The 24,093-nt window shown below is 37.6% G+C and overlaps 1 protein-coding gene across 1 annotated transcript in view; it reads right to left on the bottom strand.

The window, feature by feature from the left end:
* Positions 1-19,215, bottom strand: part of RUNDC3B (RUN domain containing 3B) — a 53,909-nt gene extending 34,694 nt beyond the window's left edge. The window contains exons 1-4 of the mRNA XM_027684853.1: positions 18,940-19,215; positions 12,776-12,891; positions 3,978-4,111; positions 553-638 (exon numbers count right to left, since the gene is read on the bottom strand). Of these exons, the coding sequence (XP_027540654.1) occupies positions 553-638; positions 3,978-4,111; positions 12,776-12,891; positions 18,940-19,043 (440 nt within the window). The 5' untranslated portion in view covers positions 19,044-19,215. The remainder of the gene's footprint in view (positions 1-552; positions 639-3,977; positions 4,112-12,775; positions 12,892-18,939) is intronic.
* Positions 19,216-24,093: the final 4,878 nt, after the last annotated feature.

Here is a 24,093-nt window from a genome sequence, read left to right as displayed (position 1 = left end):
AAAACTGCCAAAGTGTTTTCTATCACAAAGTATATTCTCATCCATAACTGTTTTTACATTAGAAGTTACAACAAAATCTGTTCCAAGATCCTAGTTATGCCTGATCACTAATTCTGTTACTCTATATTTCTCAAAAGCTTCCTGGAATTCTCTTCCTTTTTTCTTCAGAAAAGGTGCCTATAAAAGTTACTTTTCATTGAGTCTCTAGGTCTTTCCATCAACCATACCTAATCTTGAAAGGAATATTACATCTCTCCTTATCATGCTACAATTTCAGATTCAGTTGCCTCTTTGCAGAGGTTTTCTCCTCTTTTGACCTTTTGAGAATTCCAGACTTATTTCCACATTTTTAAAATCAAAAAGGGATTTTCAATTTTGCAGTTTTACCCATGCTAAAATCAAATTGATACCAACTCTAGACACCTTTTACTAGGTTACAGCTCTTTTATTAATGATATCCTTTGCTACACAAATAAGGAGAAACCTTCGCTTCCAAACCTAAGTCCCTCACTTAACATTTACTAAAATACTGAAAAAATAATTTTTATATACCTGGTTGTTTTGAAGTCTCTAAGAGCTGTCGAAATATATTCAGACAAATGTTTTTCCATAAGTGCTACTCTGATCCAGGCTCGACCCTGCAAGACAAAACAGATATGAGATATTTAAGCATTTTAGAAGGAAATAATTTTACATCTGAAAATTAATAAATTTGGTTTACCTGAGTAATGAACTGATTAACAAAATTACCACTAAACAGAATGGTTGCTACAATGTACTTCAGTATAGCAATAATGAAAAGAGAAAATGCATTCTTACAAGGACACAAATAAACTTTATTGTGAAATAAAGTTTTCCAAAATTTGAAGGGGAAAAAAAAAGAATTTTTCTTTAATCATATACTCCTGCCTTTTGAAAATCTCATGTTTAAGAGGAAGCAGATCAGGGAAAAAAGCTCTTAATTTTAAAGTCAATGGTATTGGAAGCATCCAATTGGTTCCATTGTAAAGCAGCAATAAGCTACCTTCCAAGTGATTTAAGTAAGAACTAATTCTCTGTGTTCATTCAAATATTTGTGGGATTTATATAAAAAAAGTATAACTCAGTGACATATTTTTATTATGTAATATTTTTTCCCCTCAGTAAGGACATCATTATAGAAGGTGCATACAAAATACAGACACAAAATTAAATCTAAGTGGTCTAAATCTTGTAGTCCAAAACCAAAACTTCATTCAATCAGTTCTATAAACAACAGCAAAAAATAGCTCTTAGGAAAGTACGTTGTGCTGTGTTTACAGGTCTAGTGCACAGGATTGTAGTTTACAAGACAAAAACATTTCAAACGGCTGCCACAGTTATGACTGTCCATTTGAGAACACCAGGAATATTTCTCATAAGCCATATAAACTTACAAGCAGTTATATAAGTAGGAAGATGTCTTTATGCTTAATATATTTGGTCGTTATTGACATCTAGTTGAATATCACTAGAGTCATTCTACCAGAATAACCTGTAGTAGATTATAATCCTACTTCAGGGTGACCTAATGGCAGCCTTAGAGTACCTGAAGGGAGCCTACAAGAAAGAGGGAGAGAGACTATTTAAGAGAGCATGTAGTGACAGGACAAGGGGGAGTGGTTTCAAACTAGCGGAGAGTAGGTGTAGATTAGATATTAGGAAGAAATTTTTTACTGTGAGGGTGGTGAGGCACTGGAACAGGTTGCCTAGAGAAGTTGTAGATGGTCCATCCCTGGAAGTGTTCAAGGCCAGGTTGGACAGGACCCTGAGCGACCTGGTCTAGTTGAAGGTGCCCCTGCTCATGGCTGGGGGATTGGAACCACACAAAGTCCCTTCCAACCCAAACTGTTCTGTGATTCTATGAAATGCTAAATAGCAACACAAAAAATTTGCTTTCATAAATACCAACAGCACAGCAAAAAAATTAACACAGACTGCACTAATATTAAAAGCACGCTTACTCAGATAGCTGCCTTTATGTTGCAGTTACTTAGAACACGAGTGAAACAGTCAAATTCTGATGATGCTGCTTAGCTAAGGCCTAAAACCTATGCACCTCCAGTGAAAGCAGGGTCAACTAGCCCTGGCAAACCCTTGCTGACAGTTTCCAGGCTGAATACTACACTTATTTGGACCACAGTCAAACTGATGCATATGATAGGTATTTGTGTTGACATGCTCTCAACCTTTTCGGATATGGACATCCAAAACACTCCCTTAAAAAATTCAACACTGTTCTCCACGCTCACTGCACAAATTTTCTTCTCGGTCTACTATTTGGCATGAAGTTTTCCACAGAGTAAAAGAAGGTTGTAATTTATTTACAAGAACATTTCAGAAAATAGCTTTGCATATTATTACCTACTGACTTTAAACATTCATGTCTATTAAAATCTTAGACTTCAGAAACACCTTTAAAATAAATCTTGAATATAAGCAATACAATCATCATATTCTAGAACATGTGTTTTTCTAGAAAGCATTTGGAAATAAGTTCTCTAAATTATCTGAACTTCCAGATCTCAACATAAGCAAGGAAAAAAGCTGCATGACAAATTATCAGCCTACTGCTCCAGTCCATTGAGGGCTAGGAAGAGATGCAGTATTCTGGATAGGAAAGCCAGTTAATAATCTTTTGCCATAGAATCTCAGGTGTTTCAGAGCTTTCACACAAATTACAGATACATTTACTATATAAAATTTAAAACTCAGTCTATTCAAAGAAAGAAAGGACTAACAGCAGAAACAGCAAATAAACTTTTCTGCAGTCTATGGATCATCAGAGTGCTCAAAGATTTTCTAGATTCATGGTGTTACTTGATCTAAGCAACTTTTATTGAAGAAAACTGGTTGCATAAATACCTGTAATTTAAATTGTACTAATGACAGTCATGCCCCTGAAAAAAAACCTACAAAAGTTTTTGAATATAACAAGCTAAGTATTTCCACCTCACCAATGACACCAACTCTGAATAATCCAAAGTACAATAAAAATCTGGAACTATGGGCTTTTTAAAATAGCTGTGATACACAGTTTGGACACTTGTTCAAGCAACTGATTTCAGTTCATCTAAGAATAAAAAGTATTAAGAACATTAATTGTTGCATTCTCTTATGCTACTTTCAAGTCAAAAGGTTCTCAGTTACCAATCAAGGCTGCTTTACACAGAAGTAAAAGCTATTGAAAAACATTCCAATCTAGCAGAAAAAACTTGTAATCTCTGTCCAACAGTATTTATTTAGGATGTTGGTCTACACTGTCTCTCACTATTAAGATTTAACAATAGGTCAGTTTAAAGCTTATTCTTATTCAGTTCATATGCCTATAAACACATTAAATTGTTACTTCCTTTTGATTTCCATTGTACCTTGACAAAATATGATGTTATTTTTATGTAGATCCTTTAAAAGAATAGATCTTTATTAGCAAATAAATCTATTATTTAGATAGGATTCCCATACAATCACACCAACAAACTCAAAAGCTGATCACACCTTTTCTATTTATGCATAAATTATACACAAAACTATTAGGAGGGGAAAGAAATAAAGTCATCGAATTTCTACAATTTTAAAATAATACTTGTTGGCAGGTCTGCAGGAATTTAATTTCCCTCAACATACTGCATTTTCAAAAAATTATGTAAGGCCAAAAACAATGAAGACAATGAAGTCAATGAACACAATCATTTTATAACACAATATGCTTACTGAATAGACAATTTCAGAATTTTTTCTACTGAATAACATAAATTTTAAAGTAAACTCATTCAGATTTAAAAAGGGTTTTTAAAAAGTAAGTATTTACTAGGTACCAAAAAAACCAAATTTCAAACAACAAAAAAATGTGTGGAGTAAGCTTAGTAATATGGTTTTATTCCAGGTACAGAAATATCAGTTGTATTTCATACAGAACAATGTAATAAAAAAGTCAGTTTGACCTTTCTCTTCCCTACCTTAGCTCTAGAAGAACTGACATTCTCCATGTTCTCGATACTGCAGATGCAATTGTGCGAGACTTTTCGGCAAGCTACGCGAATGTAGTCCCAGAAACTACGAGGACTTTCATAGCCAAACCAGGTGATCTGACCTTAAATCAAAATAAAAGATACTTAAAAACTTATGAACCTCCCTCTCTGCTTATTGGAGATAAACATAATTAAATACTCCCCTAAATGTTGCCAGTACTGACAGAATTTTATACAAACAAGTCCATAAATTCCTACTGAAAACCGGCTCACAGGTGTAAAAAAATTTGCATTATGCAGCTCACCCTGGTTTGAAAGTGATGCACAAAGAGAAGTTTGGGGTATTTGTTTACCTATGTGTATCTTATTGGTTTTCTCCTTGTTAGTATGCTACAACAATACTCAAGAGTTCTTCACAGACCTCTTAAATCACAACAGAGCACAGACTGTTGTGACTTGAAAATATGATGCAAAAAGTATTTCTGTTATTTGTTTTAGGTAGTACACACATTTCATTAATACAGTCAAGTAGTGAGAGTTTTGTTCTTCAAAAAATTACTAAATAAAAATATAGAATGCTAGTCAGCTGTCGCAGTGATATCTTTATTTTAGAAGCAGACTGGAAGTTTACAAAATGTGCTTTCACTGGAGGAGAAACTGATGCATAATCAAAAAAATTTCGCAGTCACAATTTATTATAAGTACACTTCTCCTTGAGAAGCTGACCAAAATGAATTGAGCAGATCATTCTCTCTTCTGAAACTTTAACCAAAATCCTTCATATTTCTTCCAGCTTGCAATGTATTGCAGTTAGAAAATGAAAGGGAAAATTACATACTACTTGCGACCTCTCCACACAAAATAAATTTCATCACAGCCACAACAGTTCAGCCCTGTTTTTCAGACCAAAGAGCACAACGTTCACACTTAGTACATACCTGCAAACAGGTATGTAACAAGTAAGGTGAACGTTGCCCTCTGGTGACTGCCATCATTACTATGTGCAAAACCTTTTCTGCATATAAAATGAAATCTTATTTTCAAGTTAATTTTATTTGAAGACTTGAGTTATACTTCAGAAGCTGTATTAATGTATCAGAAAGACTTCTAATTCTTTTCCTGTTAGAAAGCTCAAATTTCAAGAAAGAGTATATTAAACTGATACAGTAAATCATACTTACTGAAAATAAAATGCCAAAACATGATGACAAAGATTTTTTATTTAACATGACTTGACTTATCTCCAGGTATAGTCAAAGTAGTGTCAAAGATCTGTCCCCTGTGATCTGAAGAAATTCAAGTGGCAGGGTTTTTTTCACCTAGAGGGTGCATGTAACTTGATGTTGTGGCCCATTTGCTTACTTCACCACACAGACATATTTATTAAATTCAAAGCTTGATAAAAGACTTATTAAAAAAAAAGCAAGCAGGACAAATTAACATATATTACTCAGTATACCAAAGAAAAAATAAAATTCCAAGGTGCTTCATTTACTGTAGTTTCAGATCTTTTCAGCTCTAAGGACTAAAATAAAAGAATTTCCAAAAGGTAAGTGTTTTTATAAACTTACTGTTTTTGTTAAAATGCCAAATGTAGTGGACAGCAACAAAAATTCAGAGGCATTTTAACAATATGAAAAACTACAGATATTTTTCTTACACTTCACTGTATCAGAAACATTTCTGCCTGGGGATTATACCTGCAAAATTAAATGCAGCTAAAGTGTGAAGATGACTTTGTATCACCAATTCCAGTGCCAACTAATAAAGGCAAGCATATAATACATTAAGTTCTGTGGTATTTTCAAACTGTCTTAAGGACAGATTATATTTGGCAACAAATAATTTCACTACACAGTTTTCTGAAGTCAGTAATGTAAAGCAATTTCTTTCATAAATGAACACCTGAAAAACACATAATTCAAAATCAAGAATAGCTTTATAACAGAAATAGATACCAGCACACAGCACTTATTTGGCTTACACTGATCAACAAAGCAAGCTGGCCGTACTTCAACATACTCTGACATAACAGAGGGCTCCCATCTCGCAGCCAGCTCTGAAAGAAGGTACAATTGGTTTCAGACTTCAGTAGGAGATTTCTTCACTTGAAACTCACAGCAAGCCCAGGACCTCTGGCAAACCAAGGACTTCTTTATTTCACTATTCTGTCCCTACAACTTTAAACCTTGCTCACACTATCGTAATTAACATAATCTGAAGAAAAACTTCCTCAATCTACCTATACACAGAAAAATGCTGGAAAAGACTGAGAATAGTGAGATTGTATTTTAAGAACCACTTAATAAGATACTAAACTGTATATTCAATAAAATTTTAAAGGCTTTCAGCATATGAAATTCTATTTGGCCCTCAAAGCACTCAATGCACACAGCTATGAGAACTCTCAAGAATGAGGAATGCAATAGCTCCCAGTACTCATCACTTGTCAGGCTCCACTGTGTCCAGTTCTGGTCTCTACAATTCAAGGACAGAGAAAGATTGGAGAGGGTCAAAAGGAGGGTCACAAAGATGGTCAAAGGGCTGCAGAACTTGCCCCATGAGGAAAGACTGAAGGCATTAGGTTTTTTCTCTCTAGAGAAGAGAAGGTTCAGTGGGGAAACTCAGAGTATTTAAAGAGTATTCCAGTATTTAAAGAGGATGAATGCTCCCTCTTTACAAGGAGCCACGTGGAGAAGACAAAGGGCAACAGCTACAAGTTGCACTGGGAGAGGTTTCATCCCAAGAAAGAATTTTTTTACAATAAGAACCAAAATTCACTGAAACAACACCTCCAGTGATCTGGCAGAGTTCCCATCACTGGAGGTTTTCAAGATGTGATGACTGGACAGGGTGCCAGACATTCTCATCTAGGCTCCCTTTCCCAGAAGTGGTTGGGTCACATGATCATTTGAAGATCCTTCCAACCTAGAATTCTATGATTCCAAAATCCTATCTAAATATTAAGGGGTCCTAATAAACTTGAAAGCTAATTTTAGTATGCAATTTACATTCTGTCAAGGTACTTCTTAGGGAAAGAGTAGGTTGCTCAGGAGGACCAAAGGACAAAGAGCACATGGTCTTTGGCGTGAAGTTCCTATGTCACCACAAGACACAGAAGCTGACAGCTATTCCAAAAGAAGTGATGCTGCTTGTATCAGCTACACACATATTGTCAGGTAAGCATAGAAGCTGCTTGTTTAATATTAAACATAGCTCAATTTAGTTCAATTATTGTCTACAGAACCACAAGGCAAATAGAAACAACTGTGATTTTTTTTTTTAATTTCACCACATTTTTGTGTACTGCTGCACACCTACTTGTATCAACTCATTTCAGCTCCAGTCAGATAACTAGATACAAACATCCACAGTTACTGCAGATCTTTTTCACACCCAAGAAACTCTTCACAAATAAGGCATTAAACAATTTGATCCCTACGCACTCACAGTCCAATTTCATCTACAAAACTCCCTAGTTGCAAAGAAGTAAGGACTGGGATGTTCTAAGGTATAAGCAGATTTCCTACAGATTTTCCTGTTTTATTTAGTTCACAGCAAATTTTTCTATCTCACAAAAAATAAGTTTTAATACAACTCATTGATAATAAACTGGCACGCTAGTCCTTTGAGGAATTTCTGTGATACCTACTGTTATTTCAGGCCTACAGAATGGGTCATTAAAAATTTACAATAGTTCATAAACCCAGTCCTCCAAGACAGTTATAAATTCATTCATGATTTTTCTGCATACAGAGAGAAAACGAGCTAAGCCACAAACTACACAAAAGCCCTACAGAGTTTTTTTTTAGTCAAAAACAATAATAGGGTCACTACATGTGTATAGATATTAAATCTAGTTATGGCACCAAAGAAAAGGCTACTACAGCTATACGCTTAGTTTGTCATTTTCATGATGGTGGTGCCTTTAATTCTTATTTTCTTAACCTACCTTTTTTGTTATGTCACCGTTACCTTACTTATTTTATCCAGCAGACATGTTTCTCTCAGGATGAACAGCAATACAAGTTGCATTTTACTTACTCGAAAAACCCTGCTTCCTCACTTGTGACCTAGACCTGCAAGCACAAATTGTCTTCTGCAGACCTAATTCGTACCCTTTCCCTTTGTAACCTCTGTTTAATAGAATTTAGGGAATTTTCATTAATAAAAATTATATTAATATTAATTTCTTAAAAAGAAAGAGACTCTAAACTAGCAGGTAGTAGTAAGTGCTTTTTTTCCTCCTAAAATAAATAGGTAAACTAAACTCACATGGGAAGGGATAAATTGTGTAATGCAGATATAAGAAAAGTCTTTTCTGCTTAAAAAATTAATTATTTAATAATTCTCCTACTATGAGGAGCAAAACCCGAATATTTACCAGTAACATCACTAGTACAGCCATTTACCATTACTACCACCAAACTGTTGATGACACATATAACTAGAACATTCTACAGAATGAGGAAAAAAAGAGAATTATTACATTTATCTTCCCACTCAAGCACCACTGATTACCCTAAAAGTTTACTGCTCATTGTAGTTTTTCTGAAAGAAAAAAGAAAAGCAAGAAAACAAACTCCACAGTCATTAAAATTTGGAATAACGTAGGTTGGATAGAGACAAGCAGCTTCCATGGGCAACTCTAGCAGAAGCTTTTGAGGTGTTTATAATGCCTTCTAAACGTACAGAAAAAAGGCACACAAAGTTGTGAAAGTGTCAAAATAGCACATTACAGCATCCTGTCTTGTGTCATCGTGGTGATAAACGCAAGTAAGTGTACAGATGACAAGTAAACTCAGAGTAACCATGATATGCAAAAATTACAGAAGTCACAAACAAGATGCACTGGATACATTGTCAGTGACAGAATTTATACACCAAAACTATTTCTAAGCATGCATATTAGCTAGCAGTTTGAATATAAATAATTTGTGCTGTGAAGGATATTACATTGAAAACATTGTAAGTCAACGAATACATACACATGACATTAGTTTTCAGAAATATGTTTGAGATGGCCATAAAAATCTACAACAGTTATCCATACTTTCCAGTACAAACTCAGTTAACACTAATTCAAAGTGACAGAAAAAGGCAAGAGTAGAAACAAAATATACATCACTTTGAAATGACTTCAGGTTTTAACTGAGCTAGGAAACACCTGAGATCTGAGATCAAATCCCAAGTACTATTGCTGAACACTTCTGATGCCCCTACCATTTCTTCACTAACTATATTTCCTTAGCTGATCTTACAAAAAGGACGCTTACAGGAAATGTACCTGAAAAATTTGTGGCCAGCAGTGAAAACAAGAAACCATGCAGTCAATTACAAGATACAGCTTAATCTCCATGGTACAGAATGGTTAAGAAAGAACAAATTCCAAACAAGTATCTGGGAAAAAAACAGCTCTTGAAACTACTCACCTTGCTTTAAGATCATCAAACACACATATATTTATATACAGATCTGTAAAATTCTTTTCAGGACTGTAGGTCTTAATTGGTCCTGGGACCTTCAAATACATTGTCTCTGCACCCTCCCAGAATAACTTAGTCTCTACTGTATTACAAAACCATGAAAATTCTTATTCCTGAGAAGGAATAAAAGAGTAATTAGTCACGCATTTTTTTCTGTTACTCCTCCTCTCCTACCTTCTCAAGATCTTCAACTGTCCTGTCCAGTAGTATCTTATTTTGCCAGCAAGCACGCCACACAGTTTACTTTGATGACAAGAAGGACACATACTTTATATCCTCCTTATTACAATCTTTGATCTACTCCACATTTTTAATCAATCCAGCACTCCTAGGGAGTACTAGGTATACTGCACATACAATACCGGGATATAAATCTCCACTTTCTAGATCATAAGGCAGCCAGTAGCTTGCAATGCCTGAAAAGACAGTTAATACAGATTGCTCAAACTCTCTCTCTTCCTTAGGGCAATTCAAAATAGCTGGTGAGCCAGATTGCTTTTACTGACAACAGTGGCCTATTCCTGACTGCTGCTTATGGTCAGTGGGGTACATGTAACTGTAAGGTAGTGCCATAGCATATTATGTTACCTTTTTGGGAACTATTTTGGTGTCATATGTGCCAAGTCTTCTGTATCGCATGAACAGATACCTGTTCAAGCAGCATTCACAGACTTCTGTTGTGTGAGCTGATGTATTTTCGACAACCTCATTTTATTACTACGCAAACACCCACATCTAAAACACTGTTAAGAAAATGAGCAGCTGAGCTAAAAAGGTGCATCCGTGGGGAAAGTGATTAGTTTTTTGCATGTTTGACTGTCTGGTTCACTACAGGATCCATTGAAGACCACAGCCAATATTAGGGAAAGGTAAGCACCAAGTAAGAGAAGGGAAAAAAAAAAAAATCTGTAGCAAACTGCACTGAGTTTAAGAAGTGTCATAAAGATTTTCTACAAAACTGGAAAATGTCATGAGCAATCTGAGACAGCCCTGCTATGAGCAAGAGGTAGGACTGGATGACTTCGTAAGAAACTTTCCAAACTTAATTCTTCAGTGATACCGAATGGAAAAAGCAAATCAACGAAACCACTAAGAATGCTATTTCATAACCCTTTTGCTATTGGGAGCTGACAACATCAGATCAGTTACCTATTAAAAATCCATTTTTAAATGATGCTTGTGTTGCTACAACAGTCATTTTTAGCAGAACACCCAGGAAGATGAAGCTTGGAGAACTACTATTTCAGAATTCTTAATAGCAATGTTTTTTAAAAAAGCATACAATCCTAATCCCTGTAGCTAAACTCTTTTCCCTTTAAAACACCTACCCTTCTTCCTTCCATTTTGTTTTTTTTTTTTGGTCTGGATTCTAATTAAACATGAAATCAATAAGCAGAAACAGTCACTATATTCCATCAAGACTATGCTTTGCTCCTTAAAAACATATTAAATTTAATGCAAGAAAAAGTTACCAGCAAAAGTTTTATTAGAAGAGTAAACTTAGTACTTAATAATGCAAAGTAAACACTTTTTTTATATTCTTCCTTCCTCACCCAGTACTTCCAAAGGAAGTAAAGATTAAGAACAGTTGTTTTCCATGGCCTTAAGAAAGTTCTATATACCCTAAACTCTTAAATCTGGATCGTTCATTTAACTACGTTGCCATGGGATTATCCTGACAAGTTTGATACAATGAAGCCATTTATCTCACCATAAACAAACAGATCAAGTATGTTTTGCCAGTTTAAAAACACTTTACACAACCTACTGCAATAGCCAGTCTGCCATTAGTGTGTTCCTACTGACAAAAAGTATGCATTCAGAATATATTAGTCATTTCCATCAATAAAATACAATTTCTTTCAAGCCCTGTGTTGTATAACATATACCCTTTTAAAGTTTGAATTTTCAATGTACATTTATTGTCTCAATTTCTGTTTTATTATTTAAAAACTACTCACAGTCAACTAGTTTATTACCAAAATATTCCCCGTTTGCAACACTACGCACAACTTCCTGCCTTTTTACGTATTTTTATTTAACTCTGAAAACTTAGAAAATCATACTAGTAATTACAAGGGGAAGACTGAAACAACAATTTAGTTGTTTGCAAGTAAAAAATTATTTAAAGTAAGAAATGGAGAAATTCAAATTCCATTTGCCTGTAACCCATTTGCCAGCCTGTCAAGGCTTCTCTGTACTCCTTGTCCTGAGTAACAGACTGTGAAGCAAAAGAATGTTGTGGAAAAAAATAAAATGTATAATGTTTTCTGCTCTAACATCACTGAAGCTGGGGGAGAAGGAGAAAAGAGAGCAATTTCCCTGCAGTGTCAAGCTGCTAAGTACCCATAATCACTCCAATAATCTTTGTCACAGTGTGACAAACCCTATGTTTCCACCCCACTGCGTGACTTTTTTTTTCTTCTCTGACAGAACCACAGCAGGTAGTAATTGTGCTACTCAAATGTCAGCCTACACACAATATTGTTCACAAAGCTTAGTTATGAATATTAAAAAGTATGAAAAGGAGTAGATTGTCATATTACATATCTATATTTAGATGATTATGATGTCCTTCATAATCCTTAAATATTTCAGAAACTGTACACAGAACTGAAAATGAGGAGAAGCTTCCAAAGTCTTCTTCTAGTGACTGTTACTGCTAAGGCACACTCTGTTCCTCGAGCAAAGCAGCTTCCTCTAAAACAATTGGAAAATGCAAACAGACATTTTCTTCAATTAGAACATCTGACTCGATACAAGAAGAAAATCAACAACTGACCTTTCTAAATTTAATCATATAGTTAGCAATTAGATTCCAGTAGCAAAAAACGTGTTCACTAAAGGAGTGGGGGGACAGGAATTAAAGGACCTAAACACAGTTTCTGGAAAAGAAGGCAACAAAAGCAAGGAAGGGAGAAAGAAAAGGGAGCAACACTTTGCTGTCTACAGCTTCTATTAAAGCCAATAACACTACAATTGTCTTTCAGACTCTTAGGACACAGCCTCATCATAAAGCAGAAAAGCAGACAGAGCTCAGCACCATGGCAACATTCACTTGCTTAATTACCAGCCCAGAAGGCTTCCAACAAGATCATTGGAAACATGTTTCACAAAAAACAGTTGCTTTCACTTTTCCACAGTAATGTAAAAAATCAGGAAGGCAACAGCAATGGGACAGACACACAAAGAAAGCCAATGCTTTCATTCAGCATCAAGAAGTTTGTAGATGTATTGTGGTTTATTATAAACAAATTATCATGGCAAAATCATCACCAGTAAGGAAGTTTATTAACATACCTTTCAGTCGATGACTTAGAATCTGTTCCAGAATGGCTGCAAAATTATTAAATTCAGGGGAAGTATCATCGATAGTCTCAAAACAGGAACGGTCAATCAGAGTCTTGACTGAAAACCTAGAGCAAAAGTACAGGACCATCATAAATTATATGAATAGCTACTGGTCCTCTATAGTAGGGCAGTAGTTTGTTTAAACCAAAAGAGCAAAGAACCAGAAACCACCTTGATGATTTCAAGTTCAGCCAGAGTAATAGGAACACAAAACATGTTGAGAAATAGCCTGGAAGTACAATCATCCTTGTTGGTCTCAGGCATAAAGCCTTAAAACCTGAAAGAAAACAAAAATTTCCACCCATTCCACATAAAAATGAGCTAATTATTTTCCTCTTCCCTAAGCTATTTTAATGAAGTTGTAGAAAAATGAGCACGCGGAAGCATCCAACATCAGTTTCTCTTTGTAATCCTAAACATACTAATTTCTTGCTTGACATTTCGTCAATGCTTCTTTTATTCCCTAAATTCATGCCCAAGAATCAGAAGTATAAACTTTATTGTATTAAGAGAACACTGTAATTTCATCCTAATGCAAAAATAATCCAGACATATTATAAAACAATGAATTTTTATGCACTGTTAACTCCGTGCATTAACATAGGCTGATTTCCCTGTGAATGGGGGTATTCAGCACCATATATTACTACATTATTATGCTAGAAAAGCTATCAATTTAAATGATCTAACATTTGAAATAGGAAAGGCTGAATCAAGTCACTGTAAAAACACGACAAAATGTAACTAGTCAATCAGGCTGTTCACTGTATTTAGTTACAACTGCATTTACACAATTTTATTCTTATTCAGAAGATAGTTTAAACCTCAAAAAACATGACCAAAAATTATTTTCTTTTGCCTTTATAATTTTAATTATAATTCATTTTTATATTCTTTTCTGCTCCTTGTTCTTCAGTTTTCAGTTTCAAAGCAGATTTCATATGTTCTCAAATTTGAAAATAACACTTATTTTGAAGAATTTATTGTGGGGGGTTTTGTAGCAATCTTATTTGTATTAATAGAGCCATACCAGAGCCTGAGGAGATGGTTGTCAGAAGACCCAAACCTCAACAATACCAGCTTAGGATGTTCTCACTCTGCCTGCTCATCACAGATCCCATACCTGAGCATATTGGCTTCCTCAGTTCTGCCAGTTCTACTTTTTCTGGGGCTCACTATGAACTGTTCTAGATTTTCAGTACTGGAAAGGAGGAGTGAAGTGACTCTTAAATATGGATACATTCATAATAAGTACACATCATTGCATCTCAAACAGTTTTATGGCACAGCTGCAGAAGCAGCATACTACATAGGCATGGGCAGGACGGAAACTCCTTAAACCAACCGTACTAGTTTCAGATGCTCTGTACTATAAAAGTAACTTAACTGCCTCCTTAGTGGAGTCAGCACAGCCTCCTGATGCTCACTTACTAAACGAAACTAATATGCTCAAACTGAATTGACATTTATCTCAAGAGTTTCCACTCAATTTGTTATACTCAGAAAACTTCTGAATAAAGACTCCCTCTTTTACCTTTCCCGCAGGCTTCTATTGTTGTAGTGTTTTTGGCAGGACAGGAATTAGGAGTGAATTAGGGTGGGGGAGGAAGCTTCTCCTGCAGTGCCAAGTTATGACTCAGTTTTGAACTCCTCCACGTTTTTAACCAGTTTTGAGTAAGTGAGAGACATGCATGCCCACCAGTTAATCGCTATTGACTACTCTAATGGCAAAAACTATTGCTTCCTCAAAGCTATACCAGAGCCATGAAATTATCTACAAAAAAAACCTTCTTAATTTTGAAAAATAAATGCATATAGCGATGCCATGACTAAGTCAATATTAACTGTAAGAAGACAACTCCTCTTACACCATGCAGGTCTGAAAAAGAGAAAGTGCAGCATATCACTCACTCAGGGATACATACACAAGATAGACAGTGAATTAGCAGTGTGATGTACTGCACTATATACAGGAATATTATCTTAAAACTCAGAGAAAGGATCAACAACAAACTGCAAAACAAAGTAGAGTACAATATATAGCCGTGTCTATTTTTCCTGTATTCAACGACCTACTTAATAGTTCACTGATTAATACTGTATCAAATACCTATTCAGAAATGGAGATATATTCAAGAAGAAACACTTAAGAGCAATTTCACATACACTTCTAAAAATCAGAGATAAGAAATTTATTTTACATTTTCAATTTTAAAGCATTCTGCAATTCAACTGAAGAAAAAAGATCTAGTTTTTAAGGATACAAAAACTTCTACATGTCTTGGGTCCGATTATAAAAGACAGTCTAAGAGCTCATCATCAATAATGGTGTTCTTTTTAAGTGCTCATATTGCTGCCACCATGTACTTCATGGAAATGTTAATTTTCACCTCTCTACTCTACATTTTCACCAAAAACCTAAGCAACCTTTATAGCTATGTCAAGTTAGGGTAAATTGTCTTTTAGGAGGACTGACAGGGAGTGCAAGTATGTACCCATTACTTCCATAGACCAGGAAGACAATGACACAACCAGGCAAAATGTGATTCACCAGAAATATTTTCTTGAGATTTAAAAAAAAAAACCTCTTAGGCAAATACTTCTGAGTTGTCTTTTTTTCTCCAAATACTACAAAGAGGCAAACATATCTCTAAGTGCAAGTTAAAAGTCGTAAGCATATTTTGCATGTTAGATATTCACACTTCACCATGCTTACCATGCAGATTCAAAAAAAGGATTTAAGGTATGTAGAAGTTTTCCCTTTGAAAAAGGTTACAGTGTAAGCATCGGGTAAGCATTTTCCTCAGTCATCAATGATGCCTAATGTGTTGTTGCCACTGTATGGTCCCCCAGACAAGAAAGTCCATGCTCTTGCCCAGTTATGTGGAACCACATGCCGACTGAAAGTCAAGAAACTAAAGGTCAGGTCTAAAGCACACAAGAGCTATGAAGAAAAAAATGTCCATGTAGGTAGAGCCAGAGCTGTTTCCTTGGTTTCCTTTGTTGCTCCCAGCTTCATAGAATCTAAGATCATTGAGTCCAACTGTTAATCCAATCCAAGTCCACCACTAAACCATGTCCCCAGGTGCCACATACACATCTTTTTGGAACACCTCCAGGGATGGCAATTCCACCACTTCCCTGGGCATTCTGTTCAAATGCCTGACCACCCTTTTAGTGACGAAATCTTTCCTAATATTCAGTCTAAACCTCCCCGGTGCAACAGTCCACCTACACATCAGAGGTTAACAGCGAAACTGCAAAAAAAGAGCATGAGAAAGTAAACTGGCTTGAAAACAAACTAAAAATTTTCTAAAATTAACTTTTTGGTGGACTATAGGAGCAGAGCAGTAATATAGCTCTGATACCTGTTGCTTCAAGACTCTTTAAAAAAGAGGTTTTTTCCAATCATTTTCCACTGTGTTACTGCAACAATAAGGTTTTGTTGGGTTTGAATTTTTTTTAGATATAGTAACTGCCATTGGAGAGATTCCAATATCAGTGTTTCTAAATGACCTTCATTAAACCTGATGGTTTTGGATTCTTACATATTTTTCTCTGTCACGAATCTACTCTTGCTTGAGTCAAAAAAAAGATGTAGAAACAGTAGTATTCTCCAACCTTAAAAAGAACTTCTGAATTATGTAAGATGGAAACACTCTTAAATAAGAAAGACTTAATCTTTTTGGGGTAGGGTCTTGCACTTGTGTAAGATACACAAGAAGGTCTCCCAAATTTCTTGTATAACTCCAGACCAAAGCCGAATCTTTCGTGGATATATCCCGCATGTATAGGCTTATTTCCAAAACAGCAACAAGCCTCTAATCAAAAAGCAAAAAAGTGGAAAATTAGACTGATGTATGAATTTGTCACTTTTCATTGTCAAATTTTGCTCCTCCTTTTAAGTTTTCAAATGAATGAAAGGATTCTGTCAAATTTATTTAGCTTGCAATTTGGGAAATGTCATTAAAATGCCATTTTGAAGAATACAAACTATTAGTATAGAATAATCCCTAAGATTATAAAATAATATTCTTTATGCTAAACATGACATGAAACCAGACAGTTCAATTAAGGGTCAATGTCACTGCAACAGTTCTCATGAATATTAGCAAAATTACTGTTTTAGAAATATATTTCCTGACAGCTGTTTAGTTCTGTGTCAACATTCCGCATCTAACCTATGAACATCACTTCCAAGGCCTTCTTTTTCAGTGGTTCTGTATCCATATGGATCTTTGATCTATGAATCCTATGGAAGACTAGATTAAAACCAGGTGAAAAATCTATAACCACCATAAAATCTTAGCACCAATTATTGGAAAATGAAAGGCATCAAACTCCAGGGAAAACAGGTAAGAAGAGAGACAGAGCTTAGAACATGTATTGCCTACTCAAACAAGAAAATCCTAAGAATTATCCCACTTTAAATCACAGTTGTGCAGTTACACAAACATAACCATGTATTTTCACATGCAACTGGTTTATGGAACTTAGGTATCTATGTCACACCATCATTTCAACTGTAGGACAATGATAAAACAAAAACTAAAATGTAACAGTACAGAATACAGAAGAGCACTGCCTCAAATGGAAGGCAGAAAAAACCAGCAAGTTCTGTAGAATACAATATATTCTTTTTAAAAGAACTGTTTATATCCTGTACGATTGTGTCATTACTTGATAACACTGGTGTTTTCCTGAACACATAGACTGGCAATATCTGCATCTCTGTAACCATAGTGAAACTGAAAACTTTTATTCTTTTATTTGATCTGCTTCAGCAAGTCTGAGAAAAATCTTCTTTTTCTTTGTTTTTGTTGCATATCTTTTTCACACGTAGGAACAGAAGTAAGCACAAAAGCCTGGGAGAAGACAGAATAGTACTAATGCTACTCTGAAATGCAGAATATTGAAGCAAAGGAATATTGAAGCAAATTCCTTGCAGTAGATGAATGATGGAGTCAGTTGTAAAACCTATTATCAATATGCAATAAAAGAAAAAAGAAAAGAAAAAAGGAAAAATATTTTTAAATACTGCTGCAGCGTTAAGTGGTGATGGTATAAAATTATTTAATAGTTGTCCTGGAACTTTATTAAGATTTGTGAGAAGGAAAACTATATCATAACCCACATGGATCTGCTGAAGACCTTTCCCAGATAATATGCAAATTAGTTTGACAACTTCAAAATTAAGCAATTGAAACAAACGAGTGAACGGAGTCATTGCTACCAGCACATGCCCGTATTTAAAAGTTTGCCATGACGTAACGGGTCAGTGCCGCACACCTGGAAAACGCTGCATGAATTCCACAGTGACAGCAGTGGAAACGCTTCCACGGAACGCCGTACCACCAAGCTTGCATAAGCTCAGCACCAAGATGCTAAAAAAAAACAACAATGTTTGAATACAGTAGCTCTAGTCCGTACTGCAGATCTCCTGATCTAGATTTCGGAGATAAAAATATCCCGGAGCGCAGCCTCCCCGGGATGCTCCTGCGGCACCGGCCCGCTCGCAGGAGCACACGCTCGGCCGCTTCCACAGGGCTCGAAAGCCTTCACGTCCGAGACATCGTATGAAGTCTGAACCCCACAAGCGGCCGGACCGCGGCCATGGAAGGGAAGCGGCCGCTGCTCCAGCTCTGCCCGAGGACGGGCAGCGTCCGATCGGCGCTGCCCACGGCTCAGCCTGCCCTGCCCTGCTCCCGCACACGCCTTGCGCCCGAGAACTCAAGCATGGTGGTCAAAAATAACCTCTCAGTCCCCCGCTCCATGCAACCCCCTCCCACCAAAAAAAATCCCATTTGACGCCCCGAAGCAGCGTCGCTGGTCGGTGAGCTCCTGCCCCTCGCCGCCGCCGGGACACCCTCCCGCAGGAGCTGAGTCAGGATGGATGAATGGACAAATGGATGGATGGATGGATGGATGGAGGAGGCTGCCCTACCCCCGGCCTGCCTCCCCCCGACCGGGCTGCGGCGGGGAGGCCGCCCGCGCTCCCGCCTCCGCCCCACCTGTGCGAGGTGGGGGGCAGGGGGCGGGATGGGCCCCCGGGCAGCGGCGGGAGCGAGTAGGGAAAGGACGATGCCCTCGGGGGGGGTAGGGCCGGGGCTCACCTGCACACCGTGATCAAGTTCCGCCTCTCCACCGCGGCGTTGCGGGACGGGACGCTCTTCCTGCGGGCGGAGACGTTGAGCCCCCCTAAGCCGAGGGACGCCATCTCCGCTGGGCAGGGCAGGTGGAGCCGCCGGGGCTGGCGCGGAGCCTTTGTTCCCAGCCTCTCGCTCTCGAGGATGCTGCGCCCGCCGCCGCACGCGGAAGCCGAGGAGGAGACCCCCGTGCTTCCCCCGCTCCTCCTCCCGCTGGCCGGTCCCGGAGCGCCCGCGGCAGGCAGCGGGCCAGGCGGGCTGCGCGGGGTCCCCGCGGCGAGGGCGGCTCGGCCCCCCCGCGCCGGCAGCCGGGCCGCCACAGCGCCGCAGAGCGCCGGCCCCACCAGCCAATCAGCGCGCGGGGGGGGCGCGCCGCCGCCGCCGGGGGGCGCTGCAGCGGGGAGCGGGAGGGGGCGGGGCCGCCGCACCTGAGGCGGTGGGAGGGCGGGGAGAGCGGCCGTCCTTCGGGAACCTCAGCGAGCCCCTGCAGCCCTCTAAACGTCCGTGAAATCGTGGTCTTCTTCTAATGGTTATCAGTTCTTCCTCCTTATAGCAGGTCGCCGTCTAGGATGTGTGAACTTCCCTGGTTGTAGCTTGAGAACTTAAAGGTGCTGTCAATAATTAATTAGAATCATAGAAGTGCAGAATCATTAAGGTTTAAAAAGACCTCCATCGAGTCCAGCCTTTGACCAAACGCCACCTTGTCAACTAGATTGTAGCACTAAGAGCTTTTTGAAAACTGCAGAGATAGTGACTCCACCATGTCCCTGGGCAGTCCATTCCAATGCCAGACAATGCCTAATGGAATATGTAAGCTTTAGAGGCCATAGTTGTAGGAATATGGGCATGAAATGGGAATGCACTCTGCCACCAAAGTAAAGCTCTGAACAAAGGTATGATTTCTGAGCATGCTTTGAAGAGCTCTGGCTTTGCCTTGGTGTCAAGTTCCACAGAATGGCATGAAGTTCAAGTCATTGGAAGAGAGGATGATACATTTCTGAAGAAAACCTAGCAGTAACCTAATTGCGTTTTGTGGCTGTGAAGGAGTAGATTTGGCGGGATAGCTGGGGAGATGTGAAGCTGTATGGATTAATTTGGTTTGCTTCCTTTATGGGAAGAAGATCTGTTTCTGCTTAAGAAAATAACTTCATTTATTTGCAACAAGGATGAATGGTGAAATAAATTTTGTCACAACTCTTTATTCTACTGCATTATGCACATGGTATTTCTACCAGGTCTATTAAATTCCAACCTATCAATTCCTATTAATAGATATAATATGAAAGTATGAAAAATTCTATTTATTGACATGCAAATCCCCCCTGAATTATGTTTTTTTGGAGAATATTGCCTGTAGATATGAAGCTATTTCTAAGAGATCCTGTCAAATGAGAACCATGTCCAGTTACTGACTGACAGTTTCTTTACATGATAAGGAGTTGTGTTGACATAGGAACTTTCAAAAGTAGATTAGCACGTGGATGACCATTTTTTCAAATGTAGTAACATATAAACTTTTTTTCATCAGAAGATATTTCCTAAACAGATTCAAGTGTTAACACCAAACCTTCCAAGTTCATCATATATTACTTGATGTGCTATATTCTCGCCCCACTTGATATGGAGCTGAATAAGTTTGAACTAATCTTTATGTTCATCGACCTGGATATCAAATGGTAAGTAAACTGTTCTACCTTCCCTAACGTAAAGCTTCATCTTTGCTTGGGTGGATATTTTCCCAAGCATATTATTCAAATTCACTATAAGGTAGTTCATCATTCTGTTCCCTGCCTCTCTTCCTCCCCTGTCCAGAAACATCATAAAAGAAATGGGGGCACAGATAAACCTGAAGGAGGAAGTTCTTCCTACATTGAAATTGAGAGTAACACTTTTTTTTTAATAAATGGCTCTACTAGTACAAGATTGAAACTAGCTGTTGTTTTTTGCTTTTTCTTTCAGACTATCAAGGGGAAATGCGTTACTTGTTGCTTCTCAGAAGTGAAGAGCCTGGCTTCAGGTTTCTTTCTGCTTCTCAGAGTCTTTTTTAAGGCCCATTGTATCCGTAGCTTCTGTTAAGAGATTCGTGCAGCTTGAATGATCTTTCGATTAAGTTCAAGCTGAGGCTGAAGTAGATTTAATCTCTACAGATGAGCAATTTCAGCTGCAAGGTCTGTTGTTCTTGAACTGATGATAAACATACTGGATAATTACTAATGCTTTACCAAAGAAAGCCCTAACAAAAAAACCCAACAAACAACAGGAAAAATATTCTGCATATATCAAAACCAAAAGTATCCTCTCTGTTCTTCTTCTCTGCCTTTTTCCCAGAAACTGCAACTTTTTATTTTTGTACTTCAAAGAGATTTAAGATTAAATCAGGTTTATCTGTTGGACCAAGCTTTAGGTTTCAATGGTAGATTTTAGTCCTCAAGTAAATGGATTTCTTTAGAAATCATTGCTTTCTTTCAAATATAATTTATCTTCTACTACTGCTTTATCCAAGCAGAAAACGTTAAAAAGGTTCCAGAAGACTTCAAAAGAAAAAAAATAATAATTTGAATATCATCAGCTGCCTTGAAAAGCTCAATAAATTTGTCAGGAAATTTACTGTATTAACTCCTGAATTTTTAATGCCTCTCTGTAAGAAAATAGACTCAGGGAAAATCTCATTGCCTTCAACTAGCTAGTGGGAGGATAGAGGAAACAGGCTCTTCTGAGGAGTGCATAGCAAACAGACAAGGGGCAATTGTCATATGCGGCAACAAGGGATAGATGTGAAAAGTCAAACCTTTTATTCCAGTCTTAGTGAGTTTGACTCAGTACAGTTTGTAACTTTAAAACCTCACTTCTGAACAAATTAAATATTTACAAGGTTTAGTTCCACTTGAAACTTACTCTACAAGTTGCGTAGTGAGTCTGGCAGGAAGAGCTAATTTTCTTTATAGTGGCAAGTGTGGTGCTGTGTTTTGGATTACTTACCAAAACAGTGCTGGTAACACACCAATAGTTTAACTGGTGCTGAACAGTGTTTATATAGAGTCAAAGCTATCTCTGCTTCTTGCACTTCCCAGCTAGTGAGGAGGCTGTGGCTGCACAAGAAGCTGTGAGGGAACACTGTTGGATCCCGAATTCATATATCTGCAGAAAGGAATTTGAGCGGTCTCAGCAAAAGGCCTTGGACTACGAGAGCTGGGTAAAAAAAACTCAGTTTAAGAAGCAAATGGGACATCACCCATTTGTGTGGAGTGCCCTGCCCAAGCCAGAGAGACCATATGTTATCAAACATCTGCAGAAGACCTATTGTGTTCTCTCTCTCCCTTTGTGTTCCCTGAATCCTGTAAATTCTGTAAACTTGAATACCTATTTCCCCCCCACGTAATTCCCCTAAGATAAAGTGGGTTTTCCCCTATGATGTAAGTATTAAGATCCCAAAATTTGTAAACCTGGGTTTTCGCCTTTTACCTCATTTCTGTAAAGCCCCCAATTGTAATAAGCCGACCCTCAAATGAATATGCAAACCCCTGCCATGAATATGTAGTAACCCAGACCCATAAAAATACCAGTTTTTCTACGAATAGAGGATTCCAGTTTCTTGCCTCCCTTGGATCGACTTAGCTTTATTGACCTCCACAGAACACAGCCCCCACAGCTGACTCCAACTGACCCAAGGGATGCTCCATACCATATGGCATTGTGTCCAGTGGTAAAAGCTCAGTCAGAAAGGGGAGAAACAGGGACATTTGAGGTTACAGCATTTCTCTTCCCAAGTAACTGTTACGAATGATGAAGCCTCACTTTCCTGGAAATGGCTAAAAATCTGACTATTGATGGGAACTAGTGAATGTATTCCTTATTCTTCTTTGCTTACATGTACTGCTTTGCTTCACTTTTTAAACTGTCTTTAACTCAGCCCGCAATTTTTCTTGCTTTTGACCTTACAATTCTCTCTCCCATGCCACTGGGCAAAAGTAAATGAGTGACTGTGTGGGCCTTAGCTGCTGGCCAGGGTTAATCCACAAGAAGTTAACACTGTATTGTGATTTAGAGTAGGAGAAAATGAACTTGATATGAAGATATCACATAAAACTCCTTCAGTTAGGAGCAAAACACAAATTGATTATTGCATATTTAGTATGAAATGTAATACATTTCACTATTGCACTTTCAGATAATTTTGAGAATACTAGTAATTTGGAGCCCATCTCATGGATTTCAGTCAGTTGCTTAGTTCTGTGTTATATGTAAGAGGCATACATGCTTGCTGTTTTAATAGTTTGTGGTTTGAAATGATTTTGGCTTTTTTTCTTTACTTTGTTGTGCTTTTTTTTATTGGCATATCTGTATATCTATGTATATTTGATTTATCAATATGTTTGTACTGAAACATGGTAGGTATCATTTGAAATTCTGGTTGCATTTTTGCAAATCCTGTTTCCTACATGAATTATCAGAATGGGTAAATTAGCCAGATTATTTGTATTTTGCACTTTGGCATTATTGCTTATCCTTATGTCTTAAAAAATCTGTAAAGGAGCCTTTAAAAGAAATGTTTGAAGGTGTTTTAGAAGATGGAATTCCACCCACCTTCTTTTGTGCCATCCTGCTGATACTTAATTCTGTGGAAGCAGTGAAAGCAATTGAGGAAAGCACAGTACCATATGCCTCTTTAGAGCATACTTGAGTGACAGTCATGAACAGAAGGCGGATAAGAACAAAACCTGGATTTTACAAATGACATCATCATAGTAGAACTGGCCAAAAAAAAAGCCACTGAAATGTGAAGCATGTTTGTGATTTAGGACTGGAAGGGTGTAAATTTCAATCTATGAGTTTTAAAACTTGTTGCAAGTCAGTTTAAGGTTGCTTGCCTGAAATGAGTAGGAAAACAATATTTGAAGGCATCGTGACTTGAACACTGGAAGACAGTTTTTGAAACCTATGCTTGTGAACCATTGTTATGGTTTGGAGCTGGCTCCCTGCCAAGTCTCCAAACCTTACCACAAGAAGTCCCCCCCCACCCCAAACCAAGGGAGAAGAGGGGAAAAAAACCAAAAGAACCGAAAACGAGAGAGAGACAAAGCAATATATATAAATATATTTACACTTATATTTACAGTTATG

The sequence above is a fragment of the Neopelma chrysocephalum genome, unplaced genomic scaffold, assembly GCF_003984885.1.
Source record: "Neopelma chrysocephalum unplaced genomic scaffold, ASM398488v2 Primary Assembly neopelma1_67, whole genome shotgun sequence".
Lineage (NCBI taxonomy): Eukaryota > Metazoa > Chordata > Aves > Passeriformes > Pipridae > Neopelma > Neopelma chrysocephalum.
This window is presented reverse-complemented; position numbering and strand designations above follow the sequence as displayed.